The sequence below is a fragment of the Agelaius tricolor genome, unplaced genomic scaffold (assembly GCF_023055355.1).
Source record: "Agelaius tricolor isolate 1412-34295 unplaced genomic scaffold, bAgeTri1.0.p SCAF_3, whole genome shotgun sequence".
Taxonomy (NCBI): Eukaryota; Metazoa; Chordata; class Aves; order Passeriformes; family Icteridae; genus Agelaius; species Agelaius tricolor.
The window spans coordinates 63,246,957-63,265,434 of NW_027269263.1; the positions used below are offsets into that span (position 1 = coordinate 63,246,957).

Sequence of the window (18,478 nt, forward strand, 5' to 3'; positions counted from 1 at the left end):
ACATCCCTACAGGAGGCACATCCCCACTCAAACCAGCACTCAGGGTACCATTAAAATTCTCCTCAATAATTAGCTCCAAGGCAGGAAGGAAAAATCCATCTAGCACTATTACAGATCCCCTAAGGAATCTGCTTCCCACTAAAGCAGATGATACAATGCTCCTTAAACCATCTCCTGGCCACTCACTTGCTGCAGTTTCCAGGGAAATTACAGCTCTTCTGAACAAGGGACAATATTGTCCCTCAATTATTTACAGAGTTCAAAACTAAGGTCGAGATAAAGATTTAGAAACAGTTCAGGAAACCGTCGGGGTGGGGAGAGGGATAAAGTTGCAGTGTTACAAATGTTTCCACTGCAATAACGCCCCCAAAGAGTATCTGGACAGAGCACTTCAAAGAAAATCACCAGAAAGCACTGTCAATGAAACCCTCCCATGCTCCTGACACCTGCCCAGCTGCTCCCCACAAATCCCCATCTCCTCCCCAAAGGCCCTTCCCCCAAGGGACAGCCAGGTCTCATCAGCCTCATTTTATTACTTCCAAACTCTTGACATTTTCTCTGGGGTCAAACACTCCAGACTGAAAATCTCCTGTGTCCAAAAAAGCACTTCAGAATCTAAGAGAGTCTCCAGAAGAACCTGAATTTGTCCAAGATACTCTTCCCAGCTGATATCCCTCCCTGTGCCACAGGACACTGGGAACACCCAAGGGACACAGGTCTTGAGAACAGGGCTCCAGCTCCTGCCCCAAGCTGCCAGCTGAGGTGAGGACCCAGACAAACCCATTCAATGGAACAGGGACACATTTCCTCTGCTCAAAACTAACAAAGTTTCAATGTTTCACTGTTTATGCAGAATTAGACATCATCGTTCCCATGAGTTTCCTCCCCATCCCCAGTCAGGATACACAATGGTAAAAGATTTGTGGCTGCTAGAAATACTGTTCATGGTCATGGGAGGTCCTGATTATTTTCTCTGCAATGCCCAGCAGATTGAAAATTTTCTCCAGATGTATGAAAATGGAATTTGAAAGCCTCAAGAAGCCATAAGATTACTTCCCCCCAAGCCCAGAAGGTTCATATTAAAAATGTCATTACCAAAAAAAAAAAAAAAAAGCCAAATCAGATGCATTCAAGATCAAAAACTCTTTGCACTGAGGCTGAGAAATACATAAACCTTTTTTTTTTATTCCTGATAAATACCACATGAAAGATTAACCAATAAAGTCTTTATATTTACAGAAATAACCAAGATTCAGATTCAACTGCTTCCCTCTAATCATCTCCCCACATCAGTCTCCAATGCAAAATCAGCCAAAAAAAGCTCCACATATGCTCCTTGCAGGGCTGAGACTCATCTAAAGCTCTGAAATATGGGAAACAGTTCAATTTGCACAGTTCCCTGAATAACAAACTGAAATAAAAGCAGTTGTCATGTGCATTGTCCCTTGGTCATTGTCTTGGTCTTACACTCTTCAAAACCCATCCCTCTGCTGTACATTGGATGTGTTCAGCAAAAGGCACAGATTCCAAAATAAACCTAAATAAATGGGGCTTGGGAAAAGGAAGCTGTAAAAAAAAAAATCCTCCTTTCTGCTTTTTTTGCAAAGCCCACCCCAAGTTCTTGTTGGTGTTCAGGCTCAAAGTTTGCCTCTTGCATCCTCTGGGTGCTGGAGGCCAAAATGTGAGTCCCAGCAGAGCCTCACAGAGCATTGTACTCCACACACTTGGATGGATCTGTTGGGAAGTGCTTCTGGCAAATGGTCATGAGCCTCTTCAGCCCCTAGGAAGTAACAAAACAAAGACAATTCTGTCATAAGGCTGCAGCTGTTGAACAAATTTAATAGTCTACAGTATTCTTAACAAGAAGAATTAAAAAGGCTGGGATTTTTATTTTGGTAGTTATTCTGTTTAAAGTTTGAGGCTCTCTTCAATATTAGAGGAGTTTGTGGCAGAATCAAAAAGGCTTCAATCCCACCTGGTAAGATTCACAGTGAAGAGTCTCAGCAATTCTTTAATGCCTCTTTATCACCAAGGGAATAAATGATATCATAATTAAAGATATTTACAAGAAAGATGACTATTAACATTAATTCTAAAGAGCAAAAAGCAATTTCAAAACAAGCTGCAGAGCTAAGGCAAGAACCAAACACTTCTCAGGAGGAGAACTGTGGACACAGGACATCACAGAGGCAAACTGAATCAATCAAGGAGAAAAGCAGAATGTGGACTTTTCAGTTCTTTCAAGGCATCAATTGGCAAAACCCTGACAGGAACCCTGTGATTATTTTCTTTCAAGTCTCACAGAAAAGTCTAACAAAGAAGAAAGGCAATGCTGTGGTGGAAGTGCAATTCAGCAGTGACACTGCACTCCACCATGGCAGAGTCATGGCCCTGTCATGAGACTCTCCTCATGGAAGGCAGCTCCATGATGAAAAAATGATTCACCAGGATGATGCTCTGGCCCTTCTCATGCAGGCAAGCATGGACAGCCTGTCCCAGCACCACAGTGACTCCTTGTTTGGGATGTTCTCACTCCAGAGTGCTGCAATCTGGAACAAGTTTGCTTGATGCAGCTGCTGGGAGCACGGGTAACAAATTCCCTGTGCTCCAGGTTGAACCAAACTTGTCAAACAAGACCCAAATATCTAAAACCAGCATGAAGAACATAAATGTTTAAAACCAACTCTGTCTTGGTGCTGCACTGAGTTGAGTAATCTAGAAGCAGAGGTATGCAATTCCCAGTGGGAAGATGAACTCAAGGATTTCCTTGGCCGAAAGAGGAAGGCCCAAAAGCAGAGAAGGGACAAACTGGGGAATTCACACGCATCTTCCACAAGGTCATGTTATGTTAAAAGAGACCAAGCAACACTCCAGAGTAGAGATCCTTCAGCTCCAGGAGTGGCAAATGGACAGAGAAAGCCAATTATTGAGCAGCCTGGTCTGGAAGGTTCCCCTGCCAGGGGAGTTGGAACTTGACAGTCTCTTAAAGCCTCTTTCAATCCAAATCATTCTGTCATTCTATGAATTATTCACCCTTATGACATGGGGATTAACAGAGACCACAACAACATTATTTAGTTTAATTTCATCCATTAAATACTTCCAAGCATAATTGGAACCTGACTCTGAAGATGCATAATCCACATGCCAATTTTCACCTTACAAAATAATTGGTCAAATTTATTTTGTTGTCTCTGTAAGTGTCTGGAGGCCCCTGTGACTTCACAATGATATTTTTTCAGGTTATGCTATTAAAAACTAGAGTTGAAGAGAAACCAAAGGTTCTATCAACAGCCCAAATACAGAAAGACTCAGAGCAGAAGGGGAAGTTGTATTTTGCAAGCAATTTCCTTGCAGACATCTGCAGGAGCTGAAAAGCAACAGAGTCCTGCTGCTGAAGAAGGAAGACATTTATAAACCTCCCCTACCAGCTCCATGATGCTGCTCTGGAGGCTTCAGAGTTAACCCAGAAGGTTTTTTTATCTCAATGAAAGTGCAACTGGCAACAGCCAAACACATTTAACAATACCAAGAGAGAAGGCTTGTTTCCCACCCACTGTGTGGAAAGGGCAGAGTAGAAAAACAGCACTGCTATCATTTCCACAACCAGAAACCCACATGAGTATGAAGATGCCCAGAAGGAGCTAAACCTGGAATTTTGAGCCCAGATTCCTGAACTTATTAATGAATGCATTTATTACACATAAGTATATAGTATATATTAGTATATAGTATATTATTTATTATAGTATATTTCTAGTATAGTATATTTATTAGTATATTATACATTAGTTGCAGAAGTAGTCAGTAGGACTGAATTTTACAGTATTAAATTCTGTGCATGTTTAAAGCACAAGTTAAGCAGTGAGAGGCCTCAGGAGAATCAAGCCTGTCCTCACAGCTGCTTTGGTGCTCATGCAGGATCACAGCAGTTCAGAAAACCCATCAGACTGTTCCTGGCCCAGCACTGAAGGGCCTCCAGGTCCAGCTACTGTCCATTGGATGTTCTGCTTGACACAAACTAAACCTGCCCATTTCTGGGATCCTTTGACCACATCACCTGATGTTACCATGACACTGCTGTTTCTCACAGACCCCCCCAGACAAGCAGAGCTGTTGGATTCCCAAAGCTGCCATTACCTGGATGTATTTCCTCTGAGTTTCATCGTTGAGCACGTGGGCCACGTGCTTGGAGAAAATCTTCTCGCGGCCCGTGCGCGCGTGGATGCCGACCATGGTGACGCCGATGGGCCAGGGGGCGTTCCCAATGGCCATCTGCAGGTAGGCATCGTTGGCCTGGAGAGGGAAGGGCACCACTCAGCACCACACCAAGCACTTGTGCACTGCCAGCTGCAGTGAAAGCCCCATTCCAGTGTCCCTGATCTGGTGCCACTGCATGGCATTCACCAAGTGCACAACGCAGCTTCCCACGGGGAACTCCGAGGGGAGCAAGGACTGTGCACTGTCCCTCATGAAAAAACAGAACTGGATAAGGCACTCTGGTTATCTTGACCAAAACTAGGTTTCCTGGGATTATTTTCAACTCAACCATCTCTGGTTAAATAAGGTTGCATTTGTAACCATGCTTAAGGCCAGAGCAGTAGCAGCAGTAAATCGATCAGGAATTTCCCATCAAGAGCACAGATCCTGTTTTAAAGCTGTAACAGACAACATTCCTGGGGAAAAACAGGGATAAAACTCAAAGGGAAAATTAATAGAAAGAAAGGCAGAAAGGAAGAGAAGTATAGAGCTGAAAAAAACCCAACATAACAACTGAGAACCAGCAAGTGAGATACAATTGCAGAAAAAACCTGAAGGACGTGGAACAGGACATTCCTTCTCTATTAGAGAGCAGCTACAAAATTCACTGATAAAGAGTTCATTTATCACCTCCTATTCAGAAACTGGACAATAAGAAGCAGCAATCATGACCAGTGGGTGCAGATTCTTTCCAGCTAGCACTGAACAAACTGGGAGGTGAATAATGAACAAGGCAGGGGTGCCAGACAGACCAAAAGCAAATCTGAGGAGAGGACAGAGCTACCTGAGGCAGAATCTGAACAGTCTTAGTCAAATACCTACTTGCTGACTTAAATATACTTTTGTGATGAAACAGTGTGAATATGCAACTAAAGACCCTTGCAGGACTGTCACAACAGGGTTAATTAAGGCTGAGTGGACAACTTGTATTCTGGCATTTGCCTGCTGTCAACACATTGATTTCAAAATTAAAACCTTCCAAGCTTTTCAACTAACAAAGCAGCAAGAATTTGTGGCTGACAGTATTCACTAGGGTGCACAAAGCAAGCAGCAGGCAAAAAGAGACACAAGACAAGAGTAGGCAAAAAGAGGCAAGTCTCTTAGGAAGTAAAATTGAAAAGGATGCATCTGTAAAAGCATTAGCCTAATGTAAAAAACAAAATAATAAAACATCCAAATGTGTACTCAAGCCATCCAAAATCTCTGTGAAGTTTAGTTAAAGGCAATCACCTCCAGGAGAGAGAAGCACTGCTGATTAACCCAGAGATACACCACATTCCTGCATGCTCATTAGTTTGAGATGGTATTGGAAAGGAATTTCCACATAATGATGACAACCAAGAGAAAAAAGAATGCTTCAAAATAAGATCTCACTATCATACATCCCACATGTTCAGTTCTGCTTCCAAATGATTCGGATTAAATTTGCCTCAGGCCATACCAAGTTTTTTTCAGCATCAAAAGAAGGTTTGCTTGCTTACTTGACAAATTATGTCAAATCCTCACAAGAATAGTAAGAAATACTAGAAATTTAAAGGCAAAAGACAGCTCAGTTTCCTCTGCATATACAAGCTGCTTCAGCAAATGCTATTGGTATTTCAGTTTCACTTCTGAAGGCAGCTACAAATAAAACCTAATACTGCCTTTGATCTTGTGTCCCAAAGTACTTCTGCCTCCTGCAGTGAGCAGACTTCTTCCAAAAATCTTCTCATTAACTCACCTCAACCTTACCAGGCCACTTAATGTGAGTTTAGACAAAGAAAGGGACAGTGCCTCATAGTCAATAACTCAGTTTGCCTCAATTATTTCCTAATTAATTAATCATCAACGCCCTATTACTATTAAATCCCTTCATTTAACCTTAGAACATCAGCTTTCCCCTTGAGGAATGCCTCTGCAGCTTAATATACCCATCTCTGAGAAAAATTTTCTTCATGTTTACAAAGCTGTGCAGTTTCATGAATCTCAAAAGCTCTTCTGTCAGGCTGTGGATCAAACACTACTTAGAGCCTAACATTTCACAGCCATTTTTCATTTTGTTGGGATAGATGTTGTATTTCCAGCTATGCATCTTCAAAATTAAAAAAAAAATATGGGAATGCTGAAGCAATAAACTCAATCTTTTAAAACCAGACAGCGTGAACATGACAGAAAAGTAGAAACAAACATACCTTCACGTATTCTCTTTGCAACATAAATTTAATAATATCTGTTATTGATTCTTTGATGTCTGCAGGAAGTGTCTACAGGAGAGAGGGGAAAGAAAGAAAAGACATTTACTTCAGAACAGAAGCTCAGGAAAATCATCTTACTCAGCATTTATGCAAAGTTTAGCAACTACCCTTGCTTGAGGAGTTTCACAAAGGAAAACATGTTCATTATTCAGATGCAGGATCTGAAGAGGAGAGGTTAAGTGGTTACACCTGGTAGCTGATGGCAAAGTGCAAAATGCAACCCCAATTTTCCGTCATGTTTGCAACCCAGGGAGCAGGTGCTGCTTTAAACAGCTGGAAAAGCAGTGAGTGGGCAGATTTCACTGACTGAGATAAGATCAGAACTGGGTGTCAGGAGCTGCAGATACAGAAACTGTCACCAATTCGCTTATCCCCTCTCCTGGCAAGGGCGCTGATGTGGGTGCTTGGCAATCAAAGCAGAGGCATTTCGAGGTGATTTACCCTTTTGCGGAGCTTCCTGAAGAGCGGCCGCAGGTAGGACTCGGTCTGTTTCTGGGTGGCGCTGTTCAGCTTCCCCTGCACGCCCCGTTTCACGTAATCCTCCCTGGCATTCAGCTCCTTGGCCCAGACTCCCAGGAGGAACTGCAGGGAGCAAGCACATCTGTGTCATGGTGCCATCTACTGACAGAACGCAGGGCTAAGCCAGCAAGGCAAAGTGAGGCTTTTTTGGAGAAATCCGAGTTAAGAAAGTAAAACCTTTTTCAGAGGGATAGGAACAACTCTCTTATCTTAAATGTGCACACACAAATTAAAGCTTCAGCTCTTGCTGTGACTTTGATTACCACAACAGCTACACAGGCACTGGCTGAACCAGCTGAGAGGCAACACAGGGTTCTTGCCAGGAAACAATTTCCTGCCATCCACTTGAACCTGTGGACTTCCTTTAAAACTCCCTAATTTCACTACCAGTATTAGGTGACATTCCAATTCAGCTTGCACTGTTCCAAGGAAACTCCTCCAAACGTTTTGATGCCACACAGAGGCAGCTACAGACAACTGCCTCAAATATCACACAAAAATCAAAACCGTGTTTATTTTGTCTGGAAAAGCAGGAGCAGATTTTGAAGAATTGCTGCTCTCCCAAGAGCTCTTTCCCAGATTTGGCACAAGTCACTGTTGTGACTAACATAGGCTGTGGAGTGCCAAGCATTTCAAAAAACCCACATCTTACACATAACCTGTGAGATTTTCCTCTCAAGCAGCTGAAACCCATCCTTCTATCCTTGAAATGTATCTGCATGGAAGAAACAATATGACACAAGTACAGAATAATTAGAGTTTGTTACCTTCAAGAACTTGGTTATGATGTCCATATCATAGTGATCATCACCCCGTCCTAAGGATTCTCCCAAAGCCTGGAACAAGGGGAAAAAAGGGCCATTATTTCTACTTTGTCTAGTCTAGTCTGGTTCACTGCACCACCAACTGCAATAAATCCCACAAAAAGTCCCAAACACTGGTCATGGAACAGCTACAAACGCTACTGAAATTTGTTAATCTATTAAAAACATTTACATCACAATGGCAATATGATTATTTCTGCAAAGTCAATGCAACAGTAATTCTTCAGTCATTACTACTAAATTATTGGCATAATTAGCAGCTGACAGCACTGTATTAAGAGGAACTGTGGGTGCACTGCATTTTTTGAGATCCCCAAAGCCATCAATTAACCTAATTATTTTGTTATGCTATTTCAATTCTCTGATGTACTGGGGCTTTTTATAATTTAATTGCAACTGTGAATTTGAGGGAACAATTTTTTTTAAAAAACCCCAAAACCTAGCAACAAACCACTAAAAAAACCCAGCTGTATGCTCCAATTCTCCACCATCCTGCCAAAACCTCAAAACTGTAAATACTAACAGTAAGTTTTATAAACATTTTCCAGTAGGTATAGTTGGATTTATTATCAATTTCCATTGCCCTCATGTTTCCAAAGTGAGTTTTATTTTTAAAAATCTCCTAGATTTGAAGTCAAATTCAATGTAAGCCTTCATGCTCAAGGCAATACAGCTGTAGAAACATAAAATTAAGACGCAGTGTTTTCAAACTTTTTAGAAAAAGATTGCTTGCATAGCTCAAACCAAGCCTGCCCTACTACCACAAAAAGGGGTTATTTTAAGAGCTAACAGATCAATAAAATTCAGGTGCAATACAACTGCTGCTATCCACTCTAGTACTGCAGTTATTTTAAACCAGAACCTCTGGCACATAACAAAAAACCCAGACTATTTCTTAATAATAATGTGTTCACTTCAGCTTTCAGTTATAAATTATATTATTCGTAAACACACTTTTGGAGGATGTTATGAAGATTAACTCCTGCAAAGAGTTTTGAAGATTAAGGGTAAAAGTCTTCAGCTCAAGTTAATGTCCTTTTCAAAACATTATCCTGAAACACCAGGTGCTGAATGCATTTCCTGGCCTCACTCACACAAACACCACAGGATTCTTTCAGAACAGAGCAGCCACTTGCACTCAAGTTTTTGGGACACATTATGTCTGCACTTGTATTTCCTGTGGTCTGCCTCCTTCTGATGCTCTTTTTTTTTTGTCCTAGATGTTTTTATATCAAATATTCTTTCTGTGTGTGTATTTTTCAGAGTCCTTTTTCCTTGTATAGGGAAAATTAATTGGTACTGACTTTATTACCCTCTCAAATATTTATTGGAAAGGCTTTGGCATTTATGCCTAGGTACTCTACTGGAATTAAATTCTCTACTTCTGAAATCCTGGAGAATTCATCTTTACTGTATCACTGTCTTTGCAGGCAACACCTGTCCCCTTTGGGATGAAGTGTTCTAAACAAAGACCACTTAAGTTTTCATTTGTCTCTTGTAGGCACCTGCAGTGCAACTCCAAGCTTGGAAACCTAAATTTTCTCCTCAAGAATACTTCAAAATGCCCAAGTCAGCTGTTGAAAAGAAGACAATTTTGTCTAAACAATCCTGAAGCTTTCTCACAGCAACATTCTACATCTAACATCCATTAATTGTGACCTATCCCATACCTCTAGTTCTTCAATAGTAGTATTCTCCTCATGGACTTTCAGGTCATTCTGGGAGTCATCATCTCCTGCTTCTTGGCCACCCACAATTTCATTCAGATATTGCTGATCAATCTTATCCAAAGCAGCCTTCAGGTCATTTCTCAAGCCCTAGGAAACAGAAAAAAAGAAAAAAAAAAAAAAAAAAGAGACTGGTTTATAAAAAAACCCTCAAGCAAATAAAAGCAGTTCAGCACTGTCAATGTGAGCATCTAACTTCTGTTTAAGGTGCAAATTCTGTAAAAACACACATAAGGGTTTAGTGTTGTTTGAATTTAACTGAACTCCAACAACAGTTTCTGCTTCAACACTTAAAGCAGGTGCATGAACTTCTCAAGTGCTCATACCTATGAAAAATACTTTTTACAGTATTTTCACCAAAAAAAAAAAAGCCTGGAGGATGGAATCAACCTCTAGGACTTTCTTCAAGTAATTTTCTCCAAGCAATGCATTGAACCACCCCAAAACAAATGAAAACCAGACCACAATCATCATCAGCTCTACAAGTCTTCACATCTCCCCTGAAAAAAAGTTGTAAATAAGTCTCACTCCTTCAGTGCCAGACATAAAACAATAATGTTGTTTCCTTTTATTGCAAATTACTTAAACATAGTAGAATGTTTTATATAGATTCACTGCTTAAAACCCTCAACTTTAGAAGAGGTGACTAAAAAATCCAGAATCAGTTTAAAACCATATATAAAGTTAAAAGGTTCTTTCAAATAGAACCTTTCAAACAGAACAAAATTCACCTTAACCACAGTTGAAGGATTTGCCTTCTCATCTTGAGACATAAAATATACAGCTCTATAAAGGAGTATGACATTTCTTACCCTCAGATAAATCCAGCTACTCCACAGGGAATGGATATGCACAGTTACTTCCCCTCTTCCATCATCATACTTAGCTGTCTGGAGCATTTCTATTAATCATTTAGTTACTCTAAAAATGTCTGAACCACAAGGCTGACTGAATAAGCAATGTCCAGAATCCCCCTAGACAGCAACAGGAGTGACTGAAACATGTAACAAAAACCCAGCACAACCCTGTTTATGGGCTCTCTATTTCCTAATCCTGCTCCTGTGATCCATGTCACTGGAGGGGAAGCTTTCATTAGCAGAGCTTTTCTTTCTAGATCTGTTTATCTATATTTTAAAGACTTGCAGAGGAAAAGGCTTCCATTTTATGGGCAGCCCCAGGAAAGACACTTAAAACAATTCAGTTTGCCACAAAATAGGGAAGAAAATGCAAACTGTCACTCTGTCAGTAAGGCTGTAAACTTGGTTAACAGTGAATGCAAAACAAACCTCAATTGTATCTCCTCACTTAACTGATCATTCCTTAAGACAAAATGAATAAATTAATTAGATCTTCAAGTCAGTTTTTGAGTTGATGGCTACTTTAAAGGGAAGGGGGAAAAATGACACTTCCATAACAAGTTATAGCTCTGGAATCAAAGGATTTGAAAAATCATTTCTATTCCAGAGAGACAGTATGCAGTCCTGCTTTTACTCACCTGTGCCTTCTCAGGGTGCACATAATCACAAACACAGGATTATTTAACAGTAAATGAGTTCTCTGCTCTTTAAAAAGCAAGGGCAGAACAAGCTGGGGTATTAGTGCCACCTGAAAGCCCCCTTTCCAAGTGACAAGGGCCTGGTAGGTTTCTAGGGCTGAACTCTGTAACTTAATTGGAATTCTGCACAAAAATTTGATATTTAACATAGTTTCTCAGGGAAAAAAAAGGAAAAAAAAAGGAGACAAGAGCATGTATTCTCTTTGATGTTTATTACCCCCTCCTCCTGAAAATTAACAGCTACTGAAAATGATTTTCAGTAACTTTTCTAAAGTTACTTATTCATTACCCCACCACAAATAAATAACTAAGAGCCAGGCTTACCTTGTTCACTTCAGGTGCAAGAATTTCTATCTTCCTCAGACGTTGAAATGCATCATAATCTGTTTCTCCAAAGAGCCTGATGGGCTCACCCCTCTCTCGTAACCTCCTGATAACCTGAAAAGAATCAAAGCACTCCCTGATGCATAAAGGAAGCAAAATAAAATCCAGAATGACAGATTTATTTACTTTGCTTAGAATAACAAGCTGAGCTAGACTGGAGAGGAAATGGCAATATTTTAAGCAGTCAAAAAATGTTCCAGACACTTTACAATCTAAATATAAAATTCCCACGGTATTTCAGTGAAAGGTCATTCCAAATATTACTGATCCAAATTCTGCATAAAATCCCAGGCTGTCTGATACAGCCAAACTTCTTCCTGCTCTGACTTGTTTAAACAAATGCACAAAAATCATCCCTCTGGCACAGCTTAAAAACCATTTTCAAAATCACAAAGGAACTTGACAATAATCTCACTCACCTATTTGTCTTTGGCAATAAAAACATGAACTGGGCTGCAGGTTGTCCCAGCACAGCTATGAGATGATCTGCTGAAAACCCCCATCATTAAGCATTTGGGAAATATGAAGTCCCAAAATCTAATGGGATAGTTACTTTAAAAGTAGATATAACAGAAGGGGAAAAGCCTCCTTCAACTTGATTCAAAGCTCAAACCAAACACAAAACCAACAGCCCCCATTACAAGTCCTATAAAAACCTGAATATCCTGACAAATTAAGGGGAGGTGTGGCATGCTTGGATGACCTCAGCTGTGAATTTCAGTATTTCCAAGATTAGAGTGTATTCTGTACTTCTGAACTTCCTGCTTCTGCTTTGGGGTGTGGATCTGTTTGTGAACTTAAATCCACATAGGCATTTTTACCCTTAGAAAAGGCAAAGAACACCCCAGCTGCCCTGCCTTTAGGACTGTTTCTTCTAGAGGCTAAGGTGAACTTCCAAAACTTGATTTCTAAATTTGTGCCCAGACCAACAAGTTACAAAGAAAAGAAACTCAGGGAAAAATAAATATTGGAAAAAGTCAGCATGCCATCTTCAGTGCTATCCAAGAATAATGCTGATATTTAGGGTATCTCTCTGAAAGAGCTGTAAAATGTTATAAAATATCTGTGTAAATCCCTGTAACAGAGAGGCTCTACACATCTGCAGCTCCCTATGCATTCAATTGGACAGCAGAGCCCTGATAAGCAAAGATAATCATTAATTGCTAACTGCAAAAATGGAAGCTTATTATTAAATAAAACTGCCATAAAAAGTACAGTTCACTGGATCAAACAGCCCTAACAAGAAATTTCAGGTACATTTGCCGTAAACTCAAGGAGTCACTTGATGGATTTTGACTTTACCTCCTGTCTGGAAAGAGTCATTGGTAACTTTTCCTCTGCCAGTTCGAGTTCCAGCACTGGATTTGATGTAGCCAGTGGTTTCTCCTCCTCTTCCTGCTGCTGTACCTACATTTAACAGACAAAGTTACTCATGTGCAATGGAAACAAACCCACATACGGATGGGAAATGATAGCAAGGTACAGAACTCTGGAACACAGACTTTAGTATGACTAAATTAACCTTTAGTTTCGTAGTTTAATGGCTTCTGTTCCATAATTGCATCTCACAAAACAATAAAAGCTCTTGATGGTATCAAGAACTAACACTTCTGCAGGTTGCAGGAAGCACTCTCTCCAGCAAACAGAAAGGACAATTGCTCAAGTTTGGCTGTCACTTCAGCAGGCAGATGCCAGCACTGGTGCCAAAAATAACAAATCCACCCTCTGCCTGTTGATTCCTGCCCCTGTTCCATCCTTCCTACCCATGCAAGACCATTTGCATCAATGTGTGATGAACCAGAAGGGGGAAATTATTCAAACAGAAAATACTCTGACAAACACAAATACTGGTACTGCTCCCAGCCTGCCTCACTTCCTCATGCAGCTCCCAGCACATGCACGGACAGAAGGACAGGAAGGAAAACCCCAGAGCAGGGTGAGAGTGGAGCTGCCTCTCCCAGGGTCAGTTATAGTGTTTATTACCTGCAGTTTCAGCAAGCTGAGCACAGTTAGCAGTGATCCAGAGTTTCTGTTGGGTTTTGAGAGGTAATGAACCTCTCCAACCTTGTTTGAGGTAATGCACCTCTCTAACAACCTTGCCAGTTTCTTACAGGTAAAAAAAAAAAACCAAAACAAGACAAAAAAGACACAACTCCTCATAGGAACAGGATTCCTCTTAGTCTAAAAGAAGGTCCCTGAATCAAAGAGAGCATCCCTTCTTCATTATTCAGTATTTTAATAATGCAAAACAACTCTTTGATCAAAGTAACTTTGAGGGAGCAGCCATGTACCTACGGCTCCCTGTATAAGCTCAAATTCAACACTTCTGACAGCAGGAGCAGATGGCTGGTGGTAATATTCCTATAATCAGGAAACCTCTTCAGTGCTCACTCATATCTTGTTTATTCCTAATTTATTTCCTTTCTGTACTTGCTAAAAGGGAAACAATCCAAAGAGTGCTAGAGCACCCTGCAGCATTCCCTGTGCATGGGCAGCCTGTATTTCTGTATTTGGGCTGATCAATATGAGGAAGGTACTGGACAGAAATTATTTTTTTTTTATTTTTAATAGGCTTTTTATTCTTTCAGGGGACAGTGCCAGCCTTGCTCAGGTGTCATTGTGACTCTGTGGGGATGGATCCACCCCTGGGGCTTCAGCTACAAGATTCAGCAATTTCAGATGTACAAATCTACATTCAATGCTGTACTAGCAAACACAGAAAAAAATCAATCCTACAAGTACAGATGTTTGGAATGAACAAGGGAAAGACAAATCAATGTTTAACACATAAAGGGAGGGGGAAAATAAAATTTCCATCAATGCAGGGAAGGAGGAATTGACAGGGGACAGAAAATACGGAAGAAGGTGTAATTTTTTTTTTTTTTTTAATATAGTCCCAGAGCAGAAGGATACATACAAATTTTAACTTACAAACATTCTTGAAAACATAAAGAGATAGCAGCACTGGAAGAAAAGATTTGATCCATTCTGTCAGCTGGACTCCAAGTTATAAGCAGTATCTTTACCACTGTTATTTTGTTTCAGTGCTTTCTTCAAGCAAGTGAAATTATTCCAATTTATTAAGTCTAAGCAAAGTAAAAAAAAGCACCTGCATTTAAAAGGAAATAAGTCTGTGTTCCATGTCTCATTAATAGAGTAAAGAACCAATGCAAAAATCTGGGAGGCTCTAAAAAGATACTAAATTTAACAAAGTAACTTATTTTAAAACCATTGTCAGGGTTGCATTTCACACCCAAAGTGGTGCTGCAGCAGCACAGGTAACCCCACTTGAACCACATGAGGTTCTGAAGAATTCAAGGTAATGCTCAGAAGGCAGCAGGCAGCCATGTGCCCTTGGAAGAGCAGCTGGATTCCCAGAGCTTTCCCATGACTTTACGCTGCGCGTTCCCAGAATCGTTTTGGCACTGATGTTCAAATGTGCACAAACAGATCAAGGTTTCAGAATAAGTCACTAACTGGGTAAAGGTCACTGGAAAACAAAGCTCCTATTTGTGCCCTCTAACAGCAAACAAGATTATGAAACTGTCTTCCCCAGGGAATGCATCCCCCTCCCAGACACCCCATCAGGCAGGCAGGCAGGCACACACACTTGGAAAAGACAACAACATTCTTTCCATTTCAGGAAACTCTTGCCCTGACACCATTACAAGGCAGATAAAGCCTTCCAGATCACCCATTTGTTGCAAAATGCACCCGAGGTTACCAATTGTTTCTAATATTTTGCCAGCAAGAACATAAATGCTGTTGTTGCACAGCGTCAGTGCTGGGTGCTTAATGGCCAAAACCCAAATACAAATTTAGGAGAGTTGGCAAATCTTTTTTGATGCACACCCACACTATACTGATTTCTTTTGGACATTTTGACAATGAAGATGGGATAAAATTATCCAAATGTATCCATTTTTCTCAGTAAGGGGAGGAAGGTGGCTATATCAGATCCAGTGTTCATGCCTAACAGCACAATTTCATAAGAAAGGAAGACAAGCTTTGATCCCGAGCCACTTCATGCTTTCCACAAATAAAAACAAACAAACAAAAAAAGAAACAAAAGGCAAACCAGAACACAAACTTAAGTAGCTGTACGTCATGCATATCTTTTCCTGCATTGAAAATGGTTTTGGAAAGTCATACCTCTCCAGGTGGCTTCTCATTTACAGGCTAATGTATAACATTAACAGATTGAACAAAGAACAACAATTATCATTAACAACATTGATATTGTTGGTAAAAAAAAAAAAAATGCAGACTTCAAAATAAACACACCAAGTCCTGGAAGAACAATTTCCATACCTTGTAGCCACATCTCTGGAAGTAGGCCTCCTCTTCCTTTTTAGCTAACTCACTGCGTTTGAAATACTTCTTATTGCTCTAAAAGAGAGGAGAGTTGTTACCAGTTCACAGTTTTGCATGGTTGAGCAAAAATGGCTCAAACTTTCTTACTTGGCTTGGTGAATTCAGCTACATCCTTTCCCAGAGATGCCTAGCTGGAAGCACCTCTGAAATCAGCAACATATAGAGTTACTTTGCAGGATATATGTAGAAGCAGAATTCAAAGTACAATGCGCTTGCCAGCACTTTAGAAAACCCAAGTTTTTTGTCATGTAAGGCCAAGGTGGTCTCTGCTGTAAAGCCTCACCTCAGACATGCACAACCAGGCCCAGGCTGTTTAGATAAATCACACTAAACACATCACTTGACATTAAATCAAGGAGATGGGAGAGATCACCTTTACACACAGTATTTTATAAGCTTGCCTGGAGGAGCTTTGTAGAAATGTGCCTGAAAAGACATCCCAGACACAGAACAGCTGGAAAATGTGGTCACCCCAAAGCATTTTCCTCGATTAGTACAAACTACAACTTCTTCCTTCATGCTTTGCCTAACTTACAACAGCCTCTGACCACAGCTCCCTACTTCAGCATCTGATGCCAAAACTCAAAATTAGACACCCCTGAAAGGGGCTCTGCTGTACTGTGGGTACACACCCTGCTCAGACCCTGACTGGATATGGGGTTTTTAGGCACACACAAAAAGCTCACACTCTGCAGGGATACGGGGTTTTTAGGCACACACACCACTCACACCCTGCCTGGATAAGGGGTTTTTAGGCACACACACACTGTCAGACCCTGCCTGGATATGGGGTTTTTAGGCATACACACCACTCACACCCTGACTGGATATGGGGTTTTTAGGCACACACACACCGTCAGACCCTGCCTGGATATGGGGTTTTTAGGGGTCCACACATTGTCACACCCTGCCCAGGTATGGGTAGGGTGTGACAATGTGTGGCTCACACACTCCACTCATACCCTGCCCAGATATGGGGTTTTTAGACAAACACAAAAAAACTCACTATCTGCAGGGATATGGGGTTTTTAGGCACACACACCACTCACACCCTGCTTGGATATGGTGTTTTTAGGCACAAACACTGCTCAGACCCTCCCCGGGTATGGTGTTTTTAGGAACACACACAGAACTCACGCTCTGCCTCCATATGGGGTTTTTAGGCACACACACACTGTCACACCCTGACTGGATATGGGGTTTTTAGGCTCACACCCTGCCCGGGTATGGGGTTTTTAGGCACGCACACACACACTGTCAGACCCTGCCCGGGTATGGAAAGAACGCAGCTGTGGGGAGGAAAGAAACCACACTGTTCACCAAAGTTCGCACTGACTTTTCTCATCTCCCGGTGCCCGAAATAAACTAAACCAGCTCCAAAAGCCCATGGAACACAGGGAGGCTAAAGCCAGGCTGGACCCCTGCCCCCAAACCCCTCCTGGCTCCTGCCCGATCCCATCCTGGCTCATCCCGGCTTTGGGAAACCCGGCCTGGGCCGCTCCGTGCCCCTTCTCCGGCCCATCCCGGGCCGCTCCCGCCTCACCCCGGCCCCCCTCCCGGGGCCCACACCCCGGGCGGCTCCTGCTGTCCACGCCGGCCGCCCTCACCCCCAGGAGCTCCTTCTCCTCCAGCTGCTGGCGCTTCCTGCTGATCTCCCGCTTCAGGATGTCCATGGCGGCCTCGGGAAGCAGCGCAGGAAAACAACAGCGTCACTTCCGGGGAGGCCGCGCCGCCGCGTGGCGCCCCCTGGTGGCCGGGAGGAGCGGCGGGATGGCGGCGCGTCAGGCCCTTCTCCCGGGTGACAATGACAGACGAGAGGAGATGGCAGGAGATGGCAGGAGATGGCCTGAATTGTGCCAGGAGACGTTTAGACTGGATATTAGGAAAGGTTTGTTCAGTATTTATGTAATATCACAGTGTTGTTGGAAGCAGATCATGTAAAGTGATACACAGGCGGTATGAGGCACACTGCCCGTCCTTGGGGTGGTGTTCTCTTTTATACTAAAAACTACATGTACATTATTTACCATAACTTCTCAATACCTATCACCTATGTTAGACAGGGAGCTTCTATTCTAAACTAATCTAAAAGTGCCAACATCACAGCAGAAGATGGAGGCCAAGAAGAAGAGGGAGAAAGGCTGGACACGCCCAGAGTCCTCCATCTTGCCTCCTGAACCCCCATTCTAAAAACTCCAAAAATCTATTTTTCACCTCGTGACAAACTAACTATTATTCTACTTAAATTCTTTTGACTTGTAATTCTTCATAAAAAGGTTGATAATTGTTTTTTCCAAGGGCTAAATCAAAGGCACAGGGGTTTTGGGCTCTGTGCCAAAGTCTCTGAGCCCCCCCCCCGGGCAGGGGCTCCGGCACTCCAGGGCAGCCAGAGAAATTTCCTGGGTTCTGACAACGGTATAATGACAGTAATTATGAGACAGAGCCAAAATATAGCTGCTTTGTATCAAGGAATGTAGCAAAAGAGGTGGAATATGATTTTTACTGGGGTCTTTCCCTGTTTTAGTACAGCTGATTTTACAAAAGGGTGCTTGACAGGTTCTTTAAAGAGAGTCTGAGTGCAATTTATTCAGCTGTCTTCTC

The 18,478-nt window shown here is 41.8% G+C and overlaps 1 protein-coding gene across 4 annotated transcripts; it reads right to left on the reverse strand.

Moving 5' to 3' along the window:
• Positions 1 to 1,158: 1,158 nt before the first annotated feature.
• PRPF18 (pre-mRNA processing factor 18) lies at positions 1,159 to 17,601 on the reverse strand. Of its 4 annotated transcripts, none has more exons than XM_071424077.1 (11): positions 17,485 to 17,601; positions 15,815 to 15,892; positions 15,656 to 15,682; positions 12,806 to 12,910; positions 11,444 to 11,557; positions 9,508 to 9,654; positions 7,781 to 7,849; positions 6,936 to 7,076; positions 6,432 to 6,503; positions 4,141 to 4,296; positions 1,159 to 1,780 (listed from the first exon to the last, which is right to left on the reverse strand). In XM_071424077.1, exons 1-11 carry the CDS (start codon positions 17,548 to 17,550, stop codon positions 1,700 to 1,702), a joined length of 1,056 nt encoding a protein of 351 aa, XP_071280178.1. In that variant the 5' UTR covers positions 17,551 to 17,601; the 3' UTR covers positions 1,159 to 1,699. The 4 variants fall into 4 exon arrangements, with proteins under 4 accessions (XP_071280178.1, XP_071280181.1, XP_071280180.1 ...); XM_071424080.1 differs by lacking the exon at positions 17,485 to 17,601 and adding an exon at positions 17,421 to 17,439; XM_071424079.1 differs by lacking the exon at positions 17,485 to 17,601 and adding an exon at positions 15,965 to 16,536.
• Between the last annotated feature and the right edge of the window lie 877 nt (positions 17,602 to 18,478).

Coding starts and splice junctions, on each gene's coding strand:
- PRPF18 (XM_071424077.1), bottom strand. CDS start 17,550: ATGGACATCCTGAAGCGGGAGATCAGCAGGAAGCGCCAGCAGCTGGAG. Junction 15,893..17,484: donor AGGAGAAGGAGCTCCTGGGG/GTGAGGGCGGCC, acceptor CCTCTCTTTTAG/AGCAATAAGAAGTATTTCAA. Junction 11,558..12,805: donor TGACTCTTTCCAGACAGGAG/GTAAAGTCAAAA, acceptor GATTCTTTTCAG/GTTATCAGGAGGTTACGAGA.